Source organism: Microtus pennsylvanicus, chromosome 13, assembly GCF_037038515.1.
Source record: "Microtus pennsylvanicus isolate mMicPen1 chromosome 13, mMicPen1.hap1, whole genome shotgun sequence".
Lineage (NCBI taxonomy): Eukaryota > Metazoa > Chordata > Mammalia > Rodentia > Cricetidae > Microtus > Microtus pennsylvanicus.
Window position 1 is genome coordinate 76,996,780 of NC_134591.1, and position 20,193 is coordinate 77,016,972.

Genomic DNA, 20,193 nt, shown 5'->3' on the forward strand with positions numbered 1-20,193 from the left:
AGGAGATGCAAGGTCAGATGTAAGAGAGAATCCTAGTTACCCTGGACAACATAAGCCCACACATTCATCAGATTGCCCAGACGGAGCCTCATGTGGAAGGGATGGACACACAGCCAAGCTACAGGGCTATTCCCTAATACCTGCAATCTAAGCAACCGAACTCATAACAGGTAACTGGAGGGCCCCTCATTTCCTTCCTAAAGGTGGGTGATCTTGAGGCTGAGTGGTAGTCCATCTTCTTTCAGGTTTTTGACAAATGATTCAGCTATGTTTTCTTACCAGTTCAATGGGCAACAACTGTCCTATGTGTCCCTTCGTCCCAGTGTAAGGTCCTCACACTTCAGTGCACATTGCTGACCTCCCTCAGTGACAACTACCGTGTCTGGATTCAAAGCAGAGCCCAAAGCCTGGCTTGCTAACGTTAGTTCCTGAGCGCCTAGAGCACATGCAGGGGGTAAGACTCCATTCTTCTGATACCTGGACCCAAACTGGACACAAGAAAAATCACCACCACCTTCATCATCATCATCATCATTATCTTCTTCTTCATCATCATCTTCTTCATCACTACTGTCCCCAGAAAGTGCGAGGAAGAGGAAGGAGAAAGGACTGTCGTACATACTACCACAACAAGAGCAGAAAAGGGCATCAGGGAAGAAAGGAAGTGAGAGGGAAAGACGCTGCTGCGGTGCTGTCGTCTGGAGTCAGTCTCACACCTAAGCTGTACTGACATGCAAAAACACGGTCCCCTGAATTACATTTGAGAAAGGGGGCCACCGGACTCAAGGGTGCTGCTGCTGCTGCTTTCTGAGAGACTGGAATTACATGCAATCAGACATCAAGGCATAAGGCATGGCTAACAGAAAGAGCAGACACTGCCCAGTCCAAAACGTCACCCTGTGAGCCCCAGTTCTCAAATACAACACTGACCACAGTCTCTGAGATTCATTTTTAATGAGAAACACATGAGCTAGGTCGCAAAAAAATGCAACTCTTTGGTTTTTGTGCAGACGACAGGATGAGACGGACAGGAAGAAAGGAGCGTACAACACTGCAATCTTCACTTTCTCGTGGACCAAAGCCTGGGAGAGTCATGGAGGCAGGGCACATGGCCACCAGAGAGCTAGCAAGCGACACAGGTTAATAACCCAATGACTCCCAGAATTCAACTGAGGTCAGTTCCACACAGCAGTTCTTTCCAAACCATGTTAATTTCTTTCCCTGCACTGCAAACACACACACAGCTCTCCTGCAAATAAATACCTAGGAGAGGTCCGCAGGGAGGAGGGACGTCTGCTGGCAGCACTGGGCGAGCCGGGTGGGAAGGCGGGGCCCCTGCTGCGGGGTCTCTGTCTGGAGGAGCTGACAGGTACTGCTCGGGGACTACTTGGGCGGGCAGGGAAGCCTGGGGAGTTAGCCTGAATGGAGGGTCGTGGGGTGGGGCAAGGTGAAGACCCCCATGGGTGCATGAGAGTGTAGGGTCGATACCTTGGGGATGAGGCTTGGCTTCCAGCCACAGTTCCAGAAGCTGCACTGTGAGGACTGAGGGATGTGGGAGGCACAGCCACCCGGCGGGCTGCCCTGTGAGGATTTGGGGATGCGGGAGGCACAGCCACCTGGCGGGCTGCATTGTGAGGACTCGGGGATGCGGGAGGCACAGCCACCTGGCGGGCTGCATTGTGAGGACTCGGGGATGCGGGAGGCACAGCAACCTGGGGGGCTGCATTGTGAGGACTCGGAGATGCGGGAGGCACAGCAACCTGGGGGGCTGCACTGTGAGGACTCGGGGATGCAGGAGGCACAGCAACCTGGGGGGCTGCACTGTGAGGACTCGGGGATGCAGGAGGCACAGCAACCTGGGGGGCTGCACTGTGAGGGCTGAGGGATGCAGGAGGCACAGCCACCTGGCGGGCTGCACTGTGAGGACTCGGGGATGCAGGAGGCACAGCCACCTGGCGGGCTGCATTGTGAGGACTCGGGGATGCAGGAGGCACAGCAACCTGGGGGGCTGCACTGTGAGGACTCGGGGATGCAGGAGGCACAGCAACCTGGGGGGCTGCACGGGAAGGTGAGGCCAAGGATGGACTCAGCCCTGGTGCAAAGCTCCAGAAACTGGCAGCAGGAGCAGGGCTAGTTTCATAGAGGCTAAATTAGTTGGAAAAGGGAGGAAAGAAGAGAAAAATCAAAGAAACACTTGAGATAACTAAGAATGGATAACGTCAGCTTTTAAAGGATAATACAATCATATTATAAATTCTAAAAGTTTAAGTAGATAAGCATTTCAAAAATGACCAGACACTAATTGCTACATTCATGTGGAGGTGCCAATGATCCCTTCCAAAGAATAATGAGCACACAGAGCCATGTGTGTCTAAAATTTAACCTACCAACAACCTAACCAACCACAGAAGGCTAAGAAATTCAATCAAAGAAGGGTAGCACCACCTGCATGGCCACAGCCACCCTGTCCCCCTCTCTCCCCGCATGTTAAAGACACTGTAACATCAACGACACACACATCAACACTGTGGAACAGCTCGCCTCAACATTCTCCACAGCTGTTTTCACTGCCAGTGAGATGTGCAAGAGAATCACACTGACCTAGACAACGAGCTGGCGCCGAAGGAGCCCAGGCTGCAGAACATGGGGCTTGTTCCTGGATTGGAGCCAGTGTTCAGCATGAGATTTCTGTCAGGTGACCGAGCTGCCGTGGCAATAGGCTGAGATGTGGCTGTCAGACTGGCAAACGGATTTTCATCTCGTGTCTGAGTGGACATCATCAGCACTTCCATTAAAATCTGGCCAATCAGATCCTTAAAATCAGAGAACACTGTTGGGAAGGCAGAGCAAAAAGCAGGTTATTCACGGGTTGTCATTTCCACGGTCCTCAATAAGCCAAACAGAACCAGAGTGACGCTGTGCGCTGTGCGGTACTGGGTTCTCAACACTAAAAGGATACTAGCTGAAACCCAAAAAGAGGTCCAGTGTTCTTTCCAGTGATTTCTTTTTCTTTTTTTAATTTATTTTTATTTTACTGGTGTTTTGGCTGTATGCATATCTGTGTGAGAGTGTTGGATCCTGGAGTTACAGACAGTTGTGAGCGGCCATGTGAGTGCTGGGAATTGAACCTGGGCCCTAATGAGCATCAGTGCTCTTGACCGCTCAGCCATCTCTCTAGCCCTTCTTTTTCTTCTAAATATTATTGTACATTTTTCTCTGTGTGTATATATGTGCACACACATGCCCATGTAGGGATCAGAGGACAACTTTCAGGATATCTTTCCATCCACCGTGTAGGTTCTGGGGACAGCACTCAGGCCATTATGCCTAGGGGCAGGCATCTCTACCCATTGAGCCATCTCACTGGTTCACCCCATAGTCATTTACAAGTTTGGGCAAACATACCACAACTGTGTAAGAGGCAACATTAGGGGAAACTGTGCGACCACAGCTGTATAGAGGAAACATCAGAGGAAACTGAGAGACCACAGTTGTATAGAGGAATCATCAGAGGAAGCTGAGCAACTACAGCTGTACAAAGGAAACATCAGAGGAAGCTGAGAGACCACAATTGTATAGAGGAAGCATCAGAGGAAGCTGAGAGACCACAGCTGTATAGAGGAAGCATTAGAGGAAGCTGAGAGATCACAGCTGTATAGAGGAAGCATCAGAGGAAACTGAGAGACCACAGCTGTATAGAGGAAACATCAGAGGAAACTGAGAGACCACAGCTGTATAGAGGAAGCATTAGAGGAAGCTGAGCAACCACAGCTGTATAGAGGAAGCATCAGAGGAAGCTGAGAGACCACAGCTGTATAGAGGAAGCATCAGAGGAAGCTGAGAGACCACAGCTGTATAGAGGAAGCATTAGAGGAAGCAGAGCAACCACAGCTGTATAGAGATGACATCCGAGGAAGCTGAGCAGCCACAGCTGTACAGAGGTAATATTAGAGCAAACTGAGTAAAGGTTATGCAGAAGTTCTTCCTATTTTCCTCAATTTTTTTGTAAATATAAAACTAATCTAAAATTAAATTTTATTTAAACTAAGTTAGAGTGCAGCCAGAGAGCTGCCACAGATGACTGTTTACTGTAGAAAGGAACCGGTCCCTACTAGAGTTGCCCATGCCATACTATGACAAACACAGCAAGGTTAGTGGTTCTCGGCCAACATACACTTCCCAGAAAGTCCAAGCTCCAAAGGTTCTATGAAGGGCTCCATATTCAGTCACCACCTGGTTCCTGGAGCAGATTCCAGCCTAGCTTCTTTCTTGTTCTTTGCAGCTCCTGGTTGATTTGCTGTTGATCTTTAGATATATCCTAGATACCAATAACCAAAGCCCTGATCCGTATCAGTTTCACCTAGTTAGATCTTTTTTTTTTTTTTTTTTGGTTTTTCGAGACAGGGTTTCTCTGTGGCTTTGGAGCCTGTCCTGGAACTAGCTCTGTAGACCAGGCTGGTCTCTAACTCACAGAGATCCACCTGCCTCTGCCTCCCGAGTGCTGGGATTAAAGGCGTGTGCCACCACTGCCCGGCTCCTAGTTAGATCATTAAAAATCATGGTTGATGTGTACAAGGGAATCATGAGAACCTTGGAGTTAAGAGTGAGAGCATTGTGTGGCAAGTCTTTAAAACCTACAGTCGCTTGGCTCTTCCCAGCCAGTTACTAAGACACTAACATCAGAAACCCCTGACCTTCCAGGAACACAGGACTTCCACTGCCCTGAAGAAGGCAGGCCGGGTGGAAAGGGAACTGTAACCATGATAACAGTGACTGCGCACTGAAAACATATCTCTTTAGCACTCCTTATACAAACGCCTTCCTGAAGATTGGGGATAGACATCAATGGGCAAAAGGCGAAAGATCCCACGACCCAGACAGCTGTACCCAGCAATGCAGCCCTACTCTTCCTCTACTGCAAATGGTTACATTGCGCCACAAGGCCTGCAAAATAGCCTTAGTATAGTTCAGCACAGCTAATCTCTTAAAATAGAATCTAGGGAGACAGCAAAACGTAATTATATTCCATTTTGCTAAGTAATTTAATAAAAAGATTTGGACTGACTATCTACACATGGCTTGGTAAACACTGAGCCTACAGTGACAATGGACCTGCAGTAAGGGACGAGATCTCCTCAACTGTGGCTGAAGTCAGCAGGCTACAGATACAACAGGTGGTTGTCTCGAGTCCCGGGGCCAGCAAGCATGCTACTTTACAGGGACTAATGCCCTCTCAGAGAGTATTCCACCATAAGGCAAAAACCTCGCCAGAGACAGTGGAAACCATCCGTTTATTTATATATATTGGAGGTGGAGAGATGGCTCGGCAGTTAGTTTGCCGCTCTTCCAGAGGAACCAACTTCAGTTCCTCGTGCTCACACACGTGCCCCCAACAATCTGTAACTCCAAATCCAGGGGATGGATCTGACGCTCTACTCTGGCCTCCAGAGGCACCTGACCATACATTCATGCATAATATGCACAAGCAAATGAATGCAGACATAAATACCCATTTTAAAAATCTCAAAAACAAAACAAAACAAAAAAAAAACCATGTAGCAATCAGATCAGTGGAAAGGGAAGAAAGTGAGCACACAGGTGTGTCTCCATCAGAAGCAGCCCCATAATAAAAAGTGTGGTTCTGTACCATGGGGACAAAGACCCACAGTCTCACATTCTATACATAGGTGCTGGGGGGGAGGGGGTCTAAAAAAAAAGCCAGACAAAGAACCCACCTTCTTTTGGGTTCTGTTTAAACTGCGCAGAAAGAGAAGAAAGGAAGATGACATCTCTGTCCCGGTCCTTCCAGGAGACGCGGAAGATCTTACAGACCAGCTGTAAGGCCTGCTCTTCGGACACTTCAGGACCTGACGAAGGCTCCTAGTGGGAAGATCTGAGTGTTAATGTACAGTAGGAGACAGGAGTAAAAACATTTGATTCCATTTTTATTCTTTTTTTGGCTTTTTGAGACAGGGTTTCTCTGTGGTTTTTGGAGCCTGTCCTGGAACTAGCTCTGTAGACCAGGCTGGTCTCGAACTCACAGAGATCCGCCTGCCTCTGCCTCCTAAGTGCTGGGATTAAAGGTGTGTGCCACCACCACCCGGCTTTTTATTCATTTATTAACAGGGTTATTAACAGGGATATTTTTAGATGCATAAAACCGTTCAGCCGGGCAGGTGGTACGAGCTGGGAAGCAGAGGCAAATGGATCTCTACAAACACAAAGCAAGTTTCAAGTCATCCAGAGGTACGCATGGGCTTCTGTGGGCTGGGGGAGTAAGTTACAAAGTCAAGTTCTCATTAAGCTGATGCCATCACTGATGAGAGAGCGGAGGCATTGTCAGGAGTAACCAAGAAGAAGAGGCACAAAGTGTGCCCACGTCATCTACCTGCTGAGTGAGCGCTGCAGAACCAGGCTACATCCCCGGGTCATGAACACTTTCCTCTGAGGAATTTTACAGCCTTTCATGACAGAAGCACTATTACATATGAGAAACTTGAGGAACTTCACAAACAGAGGCCACACCACAAGGAAGCTATTGTCTAAGAACCATCACAAGGTCACCAAAGTAGTTCTGTGAACTTCTTGAATGGAATGTGGTGTACTGGCCTATACCACACATGACACCCAAACCCGCATGGCACCTATACCCACATCCACACCCAAACCCGTCACCCAGTCCAGAGATCAGAGCTCAGATAAAACAGACAGAAAGGCCTCACCAAGTCTGCACTTGCTGGTAGATTTTACATGTCCTTGCTTTAATTACTTCAGAATACAGCCAAAGATAAAATGATCTACTGCCTTAGTAAAGACCCACAAAAATTAAATTTCACTGAGGAAAAGCACAGACCTAGTCAGTCATGGTGGCACACATCTTTACTCCCTGCAATGAACAAACAGCCAGACAGATCTGTGAACAGCCCAGGCCAGCCAGGGATGTATAGCAAGATTCTGTCTCAAAAAAAAAACCCAAACCAAACAAACAAACAAAACGAAAACACAGGGACCCAACCCAAAGACAGGTTGACTGACACTTCCCAGGAAGCCTGGACTACATAGTGAGAACTGTGGGGAACGGGAACCACCCAGCAGACCGCAGCTGCCAGAAGGGAACAGAGCGCCGTCCTCCTCCCCACCAACCTTTTCGCTCAGGCTCCTTTTCTCCCGGCGGTCATTCTCGTCCACTTCCATGTTTTCAATTCCCGAATCCACATCCACCTGGGACATGCTTCAAGTACAAAAGACAAACAAGGCTTTCATCTTTTTTAAAACTCCCAGCGTCAACCTGCATTTATCAGGAAAGCAGAATAACACTGGCTCCCTTCTGAAAATCTAAGAGCCCCTCATGTACTGGCATGGAAGCATCCTGTCTTCTTACGTGCTGGACTCATTCTCCCAAGGTATCATTTCCTTGAGATCACTTTCAAAATCTAAGCTATCAGCAGGATGGATTTTCAGGATGTGCTATTTTTAAACAATGCATGCTGCAAGCAGAGTTATTTGCACTGACTGTCCAGCACCAGGTACTAAATCATCCCTTCGACCCCGACAAGAACGATGCTCTGTCATTTGTCTCATTCTCACAAATATGTGGCATTTGGGGTACTCATTTCTATTCCACAGCCAGCCACTCTGTCTCACCAACCAAAACAGGTCTTGCTTTGGTCCCATCACGCCTTGCTCTAATTCTAGATCCATACAAATTTCCACTATGATTTCTCTTTGGCGGAAAACGTATTAGGGTATTTTATTAAGTTCTATGCTAATTTTCTGGCTTAATATACAAGTCAAAACACATGGCCCTTATGTGTCTGACTCTCGTACCTTTCCACCCGATGAGCACATAGAGCCCTCTATTTTTCAATTAGATCACTGACTGCACTGCTTAATGTATGCTTCCTCATGTTCATCCTCTCCTTGATCTATTTCTGGCTAAAAAAGGCACGTCTGAAGCCCCTGAGGATGGTTTTACATATGGTGATGGCTTCTCGACACCCTGTCAGCATTCGCTTTACGGCATGCTGATATTATATTACTAAGCGTGTGCACACTTGGAGCTGCCATGGTTGCAGGTAAACTCTTCACAGAAAGCTTCCTTCTGGTCATGAAGCTGGGTTACAGGACACACAACAGCCCACGGTTTACCTTTGCCTCCTTCAGCCAATACTGAAACTAGAAGTTTTGGAGGTAAGCAATTCATGAATCTAAAGTGCATGCTGCTGAGTAGCGTGGCGAAATCCTGCACCTTGCTGCACTCTGCCCAGGCCGAAGTCCTCCCTTGGTCACAAAATCGATGCTAGCTCTCACTTTATTTGGCAGCTTGGTTACCAAACCTGGTGTCGCCATGCTAGTCCTCAGGTCACTCTTCCTTTACTCAGCAGTGGCCCCAAAGCCCAAGAGGAGTGACATTAAGGAAGCCCAGGGCATAAAATGTGGAAAGAAGGGTCAACTCTGGTACTACATGGTAGGGCTACAGAGGGAGACACTAAACACAAGAATCTAAGGGCACTTGGTCTAATAGCAGCCTTTCTGGCTTACCTGCTATGGCTGCTGAATATTTTAGAGCCATTTAACCTTTCTGATTTCTCTGTCTCACTACTGTTGCACACACTGGTATTATCATTTACACGCTGAGATCTAGTCACATGTATCACATGTTTATCGTGAGGTCATTTTGTTTAATCATCCATACCTTATGTCTCATAAAAAGCATCTGAACACTAAACTCTGTGGAGAGGTGGTACTTGATTATAACTACTGAGCCACCTCTCTAACTCATAAAGACACTTGATTCAGGCAACCGTATAAAGACTATTTCATTCAGAACAGAAAAACTTCTCAACCTAGGAATGAAAATTGGATTCAGTTTGGTAATGACATGGGGTCTCTGGGTTGTCACTTCAGACTACTAGGCTAAAGACTAGAGTTCAGATTTCCCTTCCTCCTGGGGAAGCAGTGAGAACAGATGGTATCAAGTTACCTTTTCTCACAGGAGACGCCGTCGATATCCATGCTCTGGGAACGGGAGAGGGACTGAGACTGCGTCTCAAGGCTGTTGGACGGTGAGCTGCTCAGAGAGCTGACTCCTTCGCTGCTCTGGCTCCGATGGGCAACTCCTACACACGAGAGGCGAGACACAGAAAGGCCCACGTGACACAATGCAAGCTCAAGAGGAAAGGCAACAGCAACACACGCTTGGTAGTCAGCCAACCCCGGGAGTGTCAGCGAGAGATCATGATTGTCGTCACGCAGCATCACGTACAGTCAGTCATGGCGCTACACGTGGTGCTTGAAATGACTCTGACGTTCTAACTGTGGCCCTGGACACAAACTGACAAAACAGCGAGTTGTCTTTCATTTTGCTTTAGTACATTTTATGAGTGTGAGAGAGAGACAGAGAGAGAGGTGTGTACACCTCTGTGTGCCACCTGTGGATGTCAGAGGACAAAGGACAGGACTCAGTTCTCCCTTTCCACCACGTGAGTTCCATGGATTGAAGGCAGGTGTCTCACCCAGTTAGCCGCCTCACCAACCCAACAGTAGAGAAAAATCCTGAAATGCACTGGAAATAAGATGCATTACTGAACTGGCAGACATGCAGAGGAGCCAGCAACAAATGTGCATGCACAATCCAGATGGTGGGAGGGGAGGTGTCTGTGGCTGGTCTTTTGACTTTGCCGCAAAACTGAGACTCTCAAACATGTTGAAAATACAGCAGAACTTCACCGTCCCCTTTCGTACAGATTCGTCCATTTGAAAATGGAATATATTGGAGAAAATAAAAAAGTGACACCGTCCTTGTTCCCACAGAGCTTACTCACGGTGACATAAAGCTGGCATCAGGGCAGAGGGGCAGACTACTTCTCAGAGAACTTTACTCATGGATGTCTTAAAAATGGTTTGTTACAGAACTTTAAAAATCACCTTAGCCAGGTGTGAGGACACACACCTTTAATCCCAGCACTAGGGGGGCAGAGGCAGGCGGATCTCTGTGAGTCCTAGGACAGATTGGTCTACAGAGTGAGTTCTAGAACATTTAAGGATACACAGAGAAACCCTGTCTGGGCGGGGGGTAGAACAAAGGCACTCAAGAGTTGACTCTGGCCTTGACTTGGGTATACACAACATAAAAACTTTATTTAGGACCGTGTACTATATATAACAGACTATACATAATAGGAAGAAAGCACCATGACGTACTGAAAGTACAGCATATCTGTAGTGTTTTTGTAAGAATCATCTGAATTCACTTTGTGTATTAATAAGGGTGGCGGGGCTGCGTCCCCAACACCCCAGCCGCCCGGCTAGCTCAGTCGGTAGAGCATGAGACTCTTAATCCCAGGGTCGTGGGTTCGAGCCCCATGTTGGGCGCCAAAATGTAGCGGCGTAAACAAATGCAGACAGATTGTAACAATATATATAGCTTTAATGTCGAAACAGACTTACAGAACCACCATTCCTGCGGAGACCAGGAAAGCAGAAGCTACGGCTGGGAGCACGCTTGCCAAATTTATAGGCAGACATTAGCCCGAGGCGAACACGCCCCCCAAGGGGCGGGACTTATCCCTACAACTTTGTCCTGCCCTTCAAAGATCTTTACACCCCAGTTCTCCCCACAATCCATCACATGCGCTCACACCAGGGTTCTCCCCACAATCCATCACATGGCCTCACACCCGGGTTCTCCCCACAATCCATCACATGCGCTCACACCCGGGTTCTCCCCACAATCCATCACATGCGCTCACACCCGGGTTCTCCCCACAATCCATCACATGCGCTCACACCAGGGTTCTCCCCACAATCCATCACATGCGCTCACACCAGGGTTCTCCCCACAATCCATCACATGCGCTCACACCAGGGTTCTCCCCACAATCCATCACATGCGCTCACACCCGGGTTCTCCCCACAATCCATCACATGCGCTCACACCAGGGTTCTCCCCACAATCCATCACATGCGCTCACACCAGGGTTCTCCCCACAATCCATCACATGGCCTCACACCTCGGTTCTCCCCACAATCCATCACATGCGCTCACACCCAGGTTCTCCCCACAATCCATCACATGCGCTCACACCAGGGTTCTCCCCACAATCCATCACATGGCCTCACAACCTGGGTTCTCCCCACAATCCATCACATGGCCTCACACCTCAGTTCTCCCCACAATAGATCACCTGCCCCACAATCGATCACATAGCCATCTCTAAACATCACAATGATCTACTTGTTTTAAAATTTTACAAAGTTTGGTGGCTCCTTCAGTTTTACTTAGAATATAAAATATCATGACTAAAACACACGAAAGCAAAAACAAAATGTCACTTTCTCCTGAAACCTCCCTGTGCTTTTATCACCCTCTTCCACTTCCTGCTAGAGAAATCAGAGTGGAGGAAGTGACCTCTGAGATTAAGACTTTTTTATTCCACCTCCCATCTTCCAAAGGCCAGATACTAAGGTGAAAGCCCAGGCATAACTTCATCGTGCACATTAACAACCTTCACCTATCAACTTACAAAACGAATCTTTTAAAAGTGAGGGCACATGAAGCAAACGAAACAGAAAGCCATGTTTGCTTTTAATACACATGGATTATACACACATGCAAGGGGGCTCGGCTCTTGGCAGGCTCTGGCTGGGGAGGGCTGTGGAAGGCACTTCACACCCTGGGAAAGGCAGACGCTGAAGGAACTAAGATGGGATTCACTGAGTCCTTCCTCCCCTATCAGCACAGCTCCTCAGCAATAGGCCCGCTCAGATACAAACCACACCAAATGCCCACTTAGGACTCGTTACTGCTCAACTTGTTCCGGTCATCCTTTCACCCTGTCTCTGTCTGTATGCCTGTCTGCCTGTCTCTCACATACAGAGGCTTGCTGAGGGAAAAAAAATGAATTATAATATTCAAAGCACCCCAGGGCCAGTGAGATGGCTCAGGGGGAAAAGACCCTTGCTGCCAAGCCTGACCTGAAGACCCAACATGGCAACAACATTCCTCAAAAGGAATAGAAGTAAAATGTTGCTTTCCAACTGGAGACATGCGGCATGGCAAGTAAACACACATACGCTCAGGCACACACATACACACGAATAAATGAATGAATAAATGCAAAGAACTGACAAAAGGAACCCAAAACCTTTAAAAACAAACAAGAAAAAAGAAATTAGAGATTTGGGAGGCAGAGGCAGGCGAATCTCTGAGTTCAAGGCCAGCCTGGTCTGCACAGCAAGTTCCAGGACAGCTAGGGACACACAAAGAAACCCTGTCTTGAAAAATCTACCCAAAAAGGGGGGTGGAGTTTAGAAAACAGGGGAGGGGCTGGAAAGATGGCTCAGTGGTTAAGGGCACTTCCTGAGGGCCAGGATTTGATTTCCAGCACCCACATGGCAGCTCACAACTAACTCCAACTCCAGTTCCAGGGGACGTGGTACCCTCTTCTGGACTCACAGGCACCAGGCATCCACGAGGTACATAGACATGCACGCAAATAAAGCACCCCACGCATAAACTAGAATATTTTTTTATTTTTCGAGATAGGGTTTCTCCGTAGCTTTTGGTTCCTGTCCTGGAACTAGCTCTTGTAGACCAGGCTGGCCTCGAACTCACAAAGATACACCTGCCTCTGCCTCCCAAGTGCTGGGATTAAAGGCATGCGCCACCACCGCCGGGCGTAAACTAGAATATTTTTATAAAAGACAGGGATGTGGGCTGATTTTAAAGAGCTCATCCAACCCTGCATTCACCCTCTTCTATAGGTAAAATCACGCTCTCTGAAGCCATGATGGGGGTACCTGCTGTAATCCTAGCACTCAGGAGGCAGAGCCAAGTGTCTGGAGTTTGAGATTAACCTATACGTAACAAGACTCTTAAAAATCCAAAAGAGGGCTGGAGAGATGACTCAGAGGTTAAGAGCACTGCCTGCTCTTCCAGGCAATTCCCAGCAACCACATGGTGGCTCACAACCATCTGTAATGGGGCCTGGTGCCCTCTTCTGGTCTTCTAGCATACACACAAACAGAATATTGTATTCGTAATAAATAAATAAATATTTTTAAAAAATCTAAAAGAAAGGGGCTGAGAACATGGCTCAAACAGTAAAGCACTTGCTGAGTTCAAATCCCCAGGGTCTATGCTTTAAGAAGAAAAGGTTGGGCACAATGTTCACTTGTGAGCTCGTGGAGGGAAAGCAGGAACTCAAGAGTCAGGTGGCTCTCTGGAAGCTAGCCAGCCGCTTGGCAGAGTTTTAGGTCTTGTCTACGAAAGCCTGTCTCAAAACAAAAGGAAGAAGGTTCCTAAGGAATGACATCTGAGGTTAACCTCCTACTGCCACACACACACACACGCGCGCATGCAAGCACACGCACATGGAATTTGAGAGCTATTTCTAACTTTATAGAAGCGGCATCAAGCAGGTTTCCATGACCTCTGTAATCTGTCATTTAAGTTAGTGTCACAGTTTATTATCTGTGTAATGATGGGGATAAAGGAGGAAAATCTCTGCCCCTTTCTTTGCTGTCTTCTGGTGTTTGTGTGTACAATTGTGTGTGCATGCACACAAAAAGGACACATTTCCAGGAGCTCTTGTGTTCAGTATTGCTCCTCTGCCTTCACAATACCTGCAAACAGGGTAAAGGAATGCCAGCAGTACCGTGCACAGCTGGCGCCAGATCAGGCTGCAAAGGCTGTCACAGCTGGGATGGCAGGACTATGGAGACAACTGGCGTAGACATGCCTGTCACCAGCAGACACTGACGACACCTGCTCTGGATTCACAAGGGGATTAATGTGGCCCCAGGAAAACACAACTGCATGCTAAAATGAAACACTCCAGCCAAGAGGAGGAGCCTCCAGGGTCTCTGTTCCTCTGCATCCCTCAGCCTAGGGGCTCTGGCCTGTCTCTGCCTCTAGCCAGATTTGCTTTTATTTATTCCACCTCCTCAGACAGATCCATTATGTAGCCTCCACTGGTCACAGACTTGAGATCTTCCTGCCTCTGCTTCCCAAGCCTTGGGTTTACAGGCATAAAACCATGCCCTGCTGTTTGTTTGTATTTATTTGTTTATTTTGACTGTTTCTACCTTAGCAAATGGAACCCAAGGCCTGTTCCACTGGTTGCATGCCCACCTGCAAGTCAGCTTCTAGACCACACGCAAAACTTTCCTTATCCCAAGCCTGAACCAAGTATAAGAGGAAAAAGGATATTACTATAAGCAAATGGTAACAGAAGAAAAGATTACCACTCTGCTGGCGCTCCTGGTGCCACTCTTAGGCAAAGGCAACGCACTGCGAAAGAACAGCTTCCACTTAGTTAAATTCTCCAAATGCACAACGTGACCTTCTACGCCCAGCACCAGTCACTACTGCCCTAGGACTCTGCTCTGACTTCTCCTGTTCACAGCCTTGTTCTCTAAGGTGTGGCAAGACTGAAATAAATACTAGGTGGGGGCTGCACGACTGACGTTACAGCATTTGGCACGTCCCTAGCAACACCTAGACACACCAAAGCATCAGATAAAGCCTAACAAGAGAATTCCGGGGAGTGAGATGATGCCTGAAGCGAATATACAAGGATTATCCCACTTTCAAAGTTAATAATGTTCTTTTATTTTATTTTTTAAATTTATTTATTTATTACATAAACAGTGTTCTGTCTGCATGTTTGCCTGCATGTCAGAAGAGGGCACCAGTTCTCACTATATGTGAGTCACCATGTGGTTGCTGGGAATTGAACTCAGGACCCCAAGAAGAACAGCGAGTGCTCTTAACCTCTGAGTCATTTCTCCAGCCCTTTATTTTATTTTATTTTATTTTATTTTTAGGTAGTTTTGTGACTGGGTATGGTGGCATAAGCCTTTAATTCCATCAGCCAGAGCTACACAACGAGACTCTCTCTTAAAATAAGCATACGGAACAGGAGGAGAGGAGGGAGGGGGAACTGGGATCGGCAGGTAATAAACAAATAAATAAAACTAATTATAAAGAACAAATAAACAAAAACAAGGTAGCATGCGTGACTGACACTAGGGCCTTGCACATCCTAGGCAGGTGTTCTTTCACACAGCTACATCCCCAGGCCCAGGGCAGACTTAACACCACATACAGTCCGAATCAGCGGCTTTGGGGGTGGCACCTGAGGAATGACACCTCAGACTGACCTTTGGCCTCCACACAAGCGCACAATCAGCAATCACTGGCAGTGGAAGTCTAGCAAATACACACCAGGCCTTAAGAGACTCAAAAGCTGTGTCGTGTAACTCAGTCTTTCTTGTCAAACCCAGACCAAGGCGAAGCCAGAACAGCATGAGCGAAGCAAGGCGCTCCTACACTCTCACACCTAACAAAAGCCAGTAAAAGACTCTCAGAAAATCATGGCCTTGCTGAAAGGCCATGGCAACCTTTCCATGAGGACAGTTGCCTAGCAACTCCCCCAGTCAACCTTGGACCAAGGCCTCCCTATTATTGATTCATGTGGCCAATGATAATGCCAAACAACTTACATAACCTTCCCCACTTTACCTGTGAAACTGCCTGCCTTCGCCTCCCCACACATGGCCGGGATCCCTAGAGAACACACAGCCCCAAACAACCCTCTGCTCATTTCCAACTAAATTCATCGCTTCCTTAGAGAGCTTTCTTTTCTCTCCATCCTTAGATTCAAAGTGCAGTTCAGTGAAAAACTTAAGAGGTGTCTGGGAATGGTGTACAAGGTCAGAACTTAAGACCCATGGTGGTGGTGGTGGTGGGGAAACACAGGTGGAGTATTAGGGCCTCCACAGAGGGGTTCACAGGCCCTGGCTATATTTCCATATCCATCTCAAGTATTTTGTCTGGTTTCTTTAATTTTAGAAGGAAATGCATAGTACAGATATAAATTCTCTTTAGGAGAAACAGCGAGGCAGACTCACCGGCTTCAGGGAAAGGAGGGATCTGCGTAAAACTCTTCTCTTACTTTGATTCTAACACTGCCAACCAAACCATTGTTCTCCCCAGGCCCCGATGTGACTCAGGAGAATGTGCTGGGATGAGGCTTGGGGCAAAACGACGTGACCAACAAAGGGCTGGAGGGACTGCTCAGCAGTTAGGAACACTTGCTGCTCTTGTAGAGGTCCTGGTCTAGCCCAGCCCCCACGTCAGGAAGCTCACAACCACCTGTAAGTCCAGCACCAATGGACCCAATGCCCTCTTCTGGCCTCTGTGGGCACTTGCACACAAGTGCACATATTCACACACAGACACACACACACACACACATACACACATACATACATACATGATTTAAAATAAAATAATCTTGTCAGGTGTGGTGGCGCAACCACACTTTTAATCCTAGCACTCAGGAGATAGAGGCAGGAGGGTCTCCATACATTCAAGGCCAGCCTGGTCTACTCTTCAAGTTCTAGGCTACCCAGGACTACACAGTGAAACCCATTCTCAATAAACCAAATCTTAAGTAAATAAATAAGCAGCAGAGAAAAGGAGGAAGCAAGGGTGTGAACACTTCTTGTTTACAGCCACAGTGAGCTGGCTAACACTAATGGAGCTTTCTGTGGACACGCTTTGTGTCTGGGCTGCTGGAATGCAGGATCGAGCGCATGCTAGGAAGTGCTCTCTCACAGACCTACAGACTTAGCTGAAGGGGAAAACATTTCTTCATTCTGAAATGCAAATCTCTCCTTCACAGCTATATACCAGAACTCTGGCTCTAAACCAGTTTTCAGGTTGGCAGGGAATACACACAAGCAATCACTTCCACAGGGCAACTTCCCTCTTCTTTCTGAGATGGTCTCAACATACCGTCCAGAGTGGCTGTGAATTCACGATCCTCCTGCCTTAGCATCTTCCAATTTTTCATTTTCATTCTTAAAATTTTATCTGTTTATTCACTTGTGTGTGTGTAGGGGGTGTGTGTGTACAAGTATGGGTATATGTGTATAGGGTGAGTGTGTGTGTATAGGGTGTGTGTGTATAGGGTGTGTATGTGTGTATAGGGTGAGTGTGTGTGTGTATGTATGTGTGTATAGGGTGTGTGTGCAAGCAGGGGTATATGTGTATAGGGTGAGTGTGTGTGTGTGTACAGGGTGTGTGTGTGCAAGCAGGGGCATATGTGTATAGGATGAGTGTGTGTGCGAGTGTGGGTATGTATGTATAGGGTGAATGTGTGTGAGTATGGGTGCGTGTGTACAGGGTGATTGTGAGTATGGGTATATGTGTATAGGGTGAGTGTGTTTGAGTATGGGTATTAAAGGCATGCACCACTACAACCAGTCAGCTTTTCTTTATTTTAAATTATTTATATTTGAGACAGGGTTTCACTATATGGCCTTGGTTGGCCTGGAACTCATTATATAGACCAGGCTAGCCATGAATTCTTAGAGATATACCCGCCCCTTTTTCCAAGTACTGGGTTTAAAGGCATACCATACTTGGCAACTCTTCATTTTTAAAATGACAACTGTCATAATTTCTGGGAATTTCTTTTTTTTTTTAAATATTTATTTATTTATTATGTATACAATATTCTGTCTGTGTGTATGCCTGCAGGCCAGAAGAGGGCGCCAGACCTCTTTACCGATGGTTGTGAGCCACCATGTGGTTGCTGGGAATTGAACTCAGGACCTTTGGAAGAGCAGGCAATGCTCTAAACCACTGAGCCATCTCTCCAGCCCTGGGAATTTCTTTAAGCTACATAAGCCCATGTTGTTTGGTCATTTCCTCTTGGTGATTCATTCACTAATTTACCCCATCTTAAATTCTATGCCAGGCTCTGGTGAAGCACTGGGGATACAAAAGTGAGCAAAAACGAGCACAACTTCCTGACCCAGGGAGTTTCTACACCATCAGAGGAGGCAGACGAGACAGGGCACACAGCCAGACATGGTCCTGTGGGCATGGAAAGCCAGCATTAAGGAGGTAAAAGCAGGTGGATCTCAAGATTGAAGACAGCCTGTGTTATACGACAATACTACGTCTCAAAATCAAAACAAGAAAACTCAAGGTGGACAAGCAGACTGGAGGCCAGAGCAGAGAGGAATAGTGCTACATTAGAATGTGTGCGATTTCAGATAGCGGCCAAAGAGTTTTCCTGAGAAAAGGACATTAAAGACATTTTCTTTGATTGGTTTGGGTTTTATTTCTTCTTTTTAAGAATCACCTTCATTTATTTGCGGAGGGGGGGGTGGCTGCTAGTGTGTGTGTGTGTGTGTGTGTGTGTGTGTGTGTGTGTGTGTGTGTGTGTGTGTGTTGTAGGTCCGGGGGACTGAGTTCAGGCTGTCAGGATTGGCAGCAAGCACCTTTACTTGCTGAGCTGTCTTGCCAGGCCTAATTTTGATTTTCTAGGTCTGGGGTAAGATATGAGGAAATATCAAAACTTGATTTTATTATGATGGGGGAGGGAGTGACTCATGCACACCACAGTATGTGTAGGGAGGTCAAAGGGTCACCCTGTGGAGCCAGTTCTTTCCTTCCAATTTTCTATGGGTTCTGGAGTTTGATCTCAGGTCATCGAGTCTGCTTAGCAAGCACATTACCTGCTAAGTCATCTCAGCACCCCTAAACTCGACGCTCAAGAGCTGGGAGTGCTTGCCATGCATGCAGGAGAACCTGAGTTCGGATCTCCAGGACCCACATAAAGCGAGGGGTAGCAGTGCACAGCCGCAATTCCAGAGCGGAGGAGGACCTCGGGGTCTCGCTGGCCAGGCAGTTTAGACAAATTCACAAGCTCTGGTTCAGTAAGTTCTCATAAAATAAGGTGGGACAGCTGACATCCATTTCTGGCCTCCACACACAGGAACAGGCATGTGCACATATACCTGTACATGCACACATGCAAACACACAGACATCACTTCTAACGTTTGAACGAAGAGATGCCAGTTAGACATGAAAGTGAAGTCACTAGCGTCTAAAGTTCAAGACACAGGTCAGAGCTGGAAATGTAAACTAAGAAGTTATCAAATTGGAAGGAATAATTAAAGGCAAGAAACAAGATGAGATCAATTAAATGAATAAGCACAGATAAAGAGACCAAGAGTTTAAACAGTGAACCCTGGCATTCTGCTGGCAGACATCAGGGGAGAGAAAGGAATCCTGCAAGGAACTGAAAAAGAAGAGAGAGGATGGGGACCAGGACAAGATCGTCTTCTGAAAGCTAAGGGTGTTTCAAATCAGAGAGGGTGAAGCCACCAAGTGAGGCTGACAGAGATAAACAGACTCAGCAGAGCTCCCGCCACACACTCATTCAGGACACACTCATTCAGGTCTGCACAGGGTGCAAGAGCAAAAGATGGAGGACCAGGGGACTTGCTCCAGAAGACTGGAGATGTGTGGGAGCTGCAGAGAAATGGGAGAAACGAGCTCCATTTAACCGGTGTCGAAGGGAGAAGCACCGCACTGTGCACATGCTTGCGATGTCTTGGCACAGCTAGCGAACGCTCACCTGGGGTACAAAACCTCCCCAGACTAGAAGGAAAAGGAGCCACGAGAAGCGAAGCTTTGTGCGGTGATAGGACATGGTATCACAAGTACAGGCATTGATGAGGCAGCATAGTGTGTCCTACCAAGAATAGGGAGCCAGATGGAAGCCATGATGAAGCTTATACAGGCTCCCTTCTGCACGTGTGTTTCCTCCACACACTGAGAGTGTGCATGGAGAATGAGGTGTTGCACACTCGGTAGCAGAGTGGAAAAGTAAACAGGGAAACATGGCATAGCTGCCTGGACATGTTGGGTCTACTTAAACTTGTGATCATGGATTCTAAATGAGATGGCCAGACCACGTGGCTGTGTGAGCTCTTCTCCAGCCTTGCTCCAGGGCAGGGGCAGACAGCAGGTGGGAAACGGATGTAACCACAACTGTGCTACAACCTAGCAAGAAAAACAAATTCCAGAACCGCAGGGATGGCCCGACACAGCAAGGAGGCAGGACAGTTGTGAGCACATTTCCCAAGGAAAAGACAACTTAGTCCTGGAATCCTGAATGCTTATCTGCAAACTGCCACAGCTACTCAGCCCACGCGCTCACACAGGTGTTCTTCCTGTTATCACTACAAGAATGATGGACAGTTTATCCCCACCGAGAAGCCGCCACTGAGGGTTAAGGACCCAAGGCAACAGAAACTGCAAATGCTCTTAGGTTTCAAGAGAAAGGGGGCTGTCTGGATGGCTACGGCAGAGCTCACAGAGCTG

The 20,193-nt window shown here is 47.4% G+C and overlaps 1 protein-coding gene across 5 annotated transcripts in view; it reads right to left on the reverse strand.

Moving 5' to 3' along the window:
* The window catches only part of Ube4b (ubiquitination factor E4B), a 106,651-nt gene that overhangs the window by 61,953 nt on the left and 24,505 nt on the right, over positions 1 to 20,193 (reverse strand). The window contains exons 3-8 of one of the 5 annotated variants that reach the window (XM_075946609.1): positions 8,984 to 9,119; positions 7,144 to 7,231; positions 5,736 to 5,880; positions 2,602 to 2,830; positions 2,001 to 2,145; positions 1,264 to 1,856 (exon numbers count right to left, since the gene is read on the reverse strand). In XM_075946609.1, coding sequence (XP_075802724.1) covers positions 1,264 to 1,856; positions 2,001 to 2,145; positions 2,602 to 2,830; positions 5,736 to 5,880; positions 7,144 to 7,231; positions 8,984 to 9,119 — 1,336 coding nt within the window. Of the gene's footprint in view, positions 1 to 477; positions 622 to 1,263; positions 2,146 to 2,601; positions 2,831 to 5,735; positions 5,881 to 7,143; positions 7,232 to 8,983; positions 9,120 to 20,193 lie in introns of all 5 variants that reach the window. The other 4 variants (XM_075946608.1, XM_075946606.1, XM_075946607.1 and 1 more) reach the window with 4 other exon arrangements.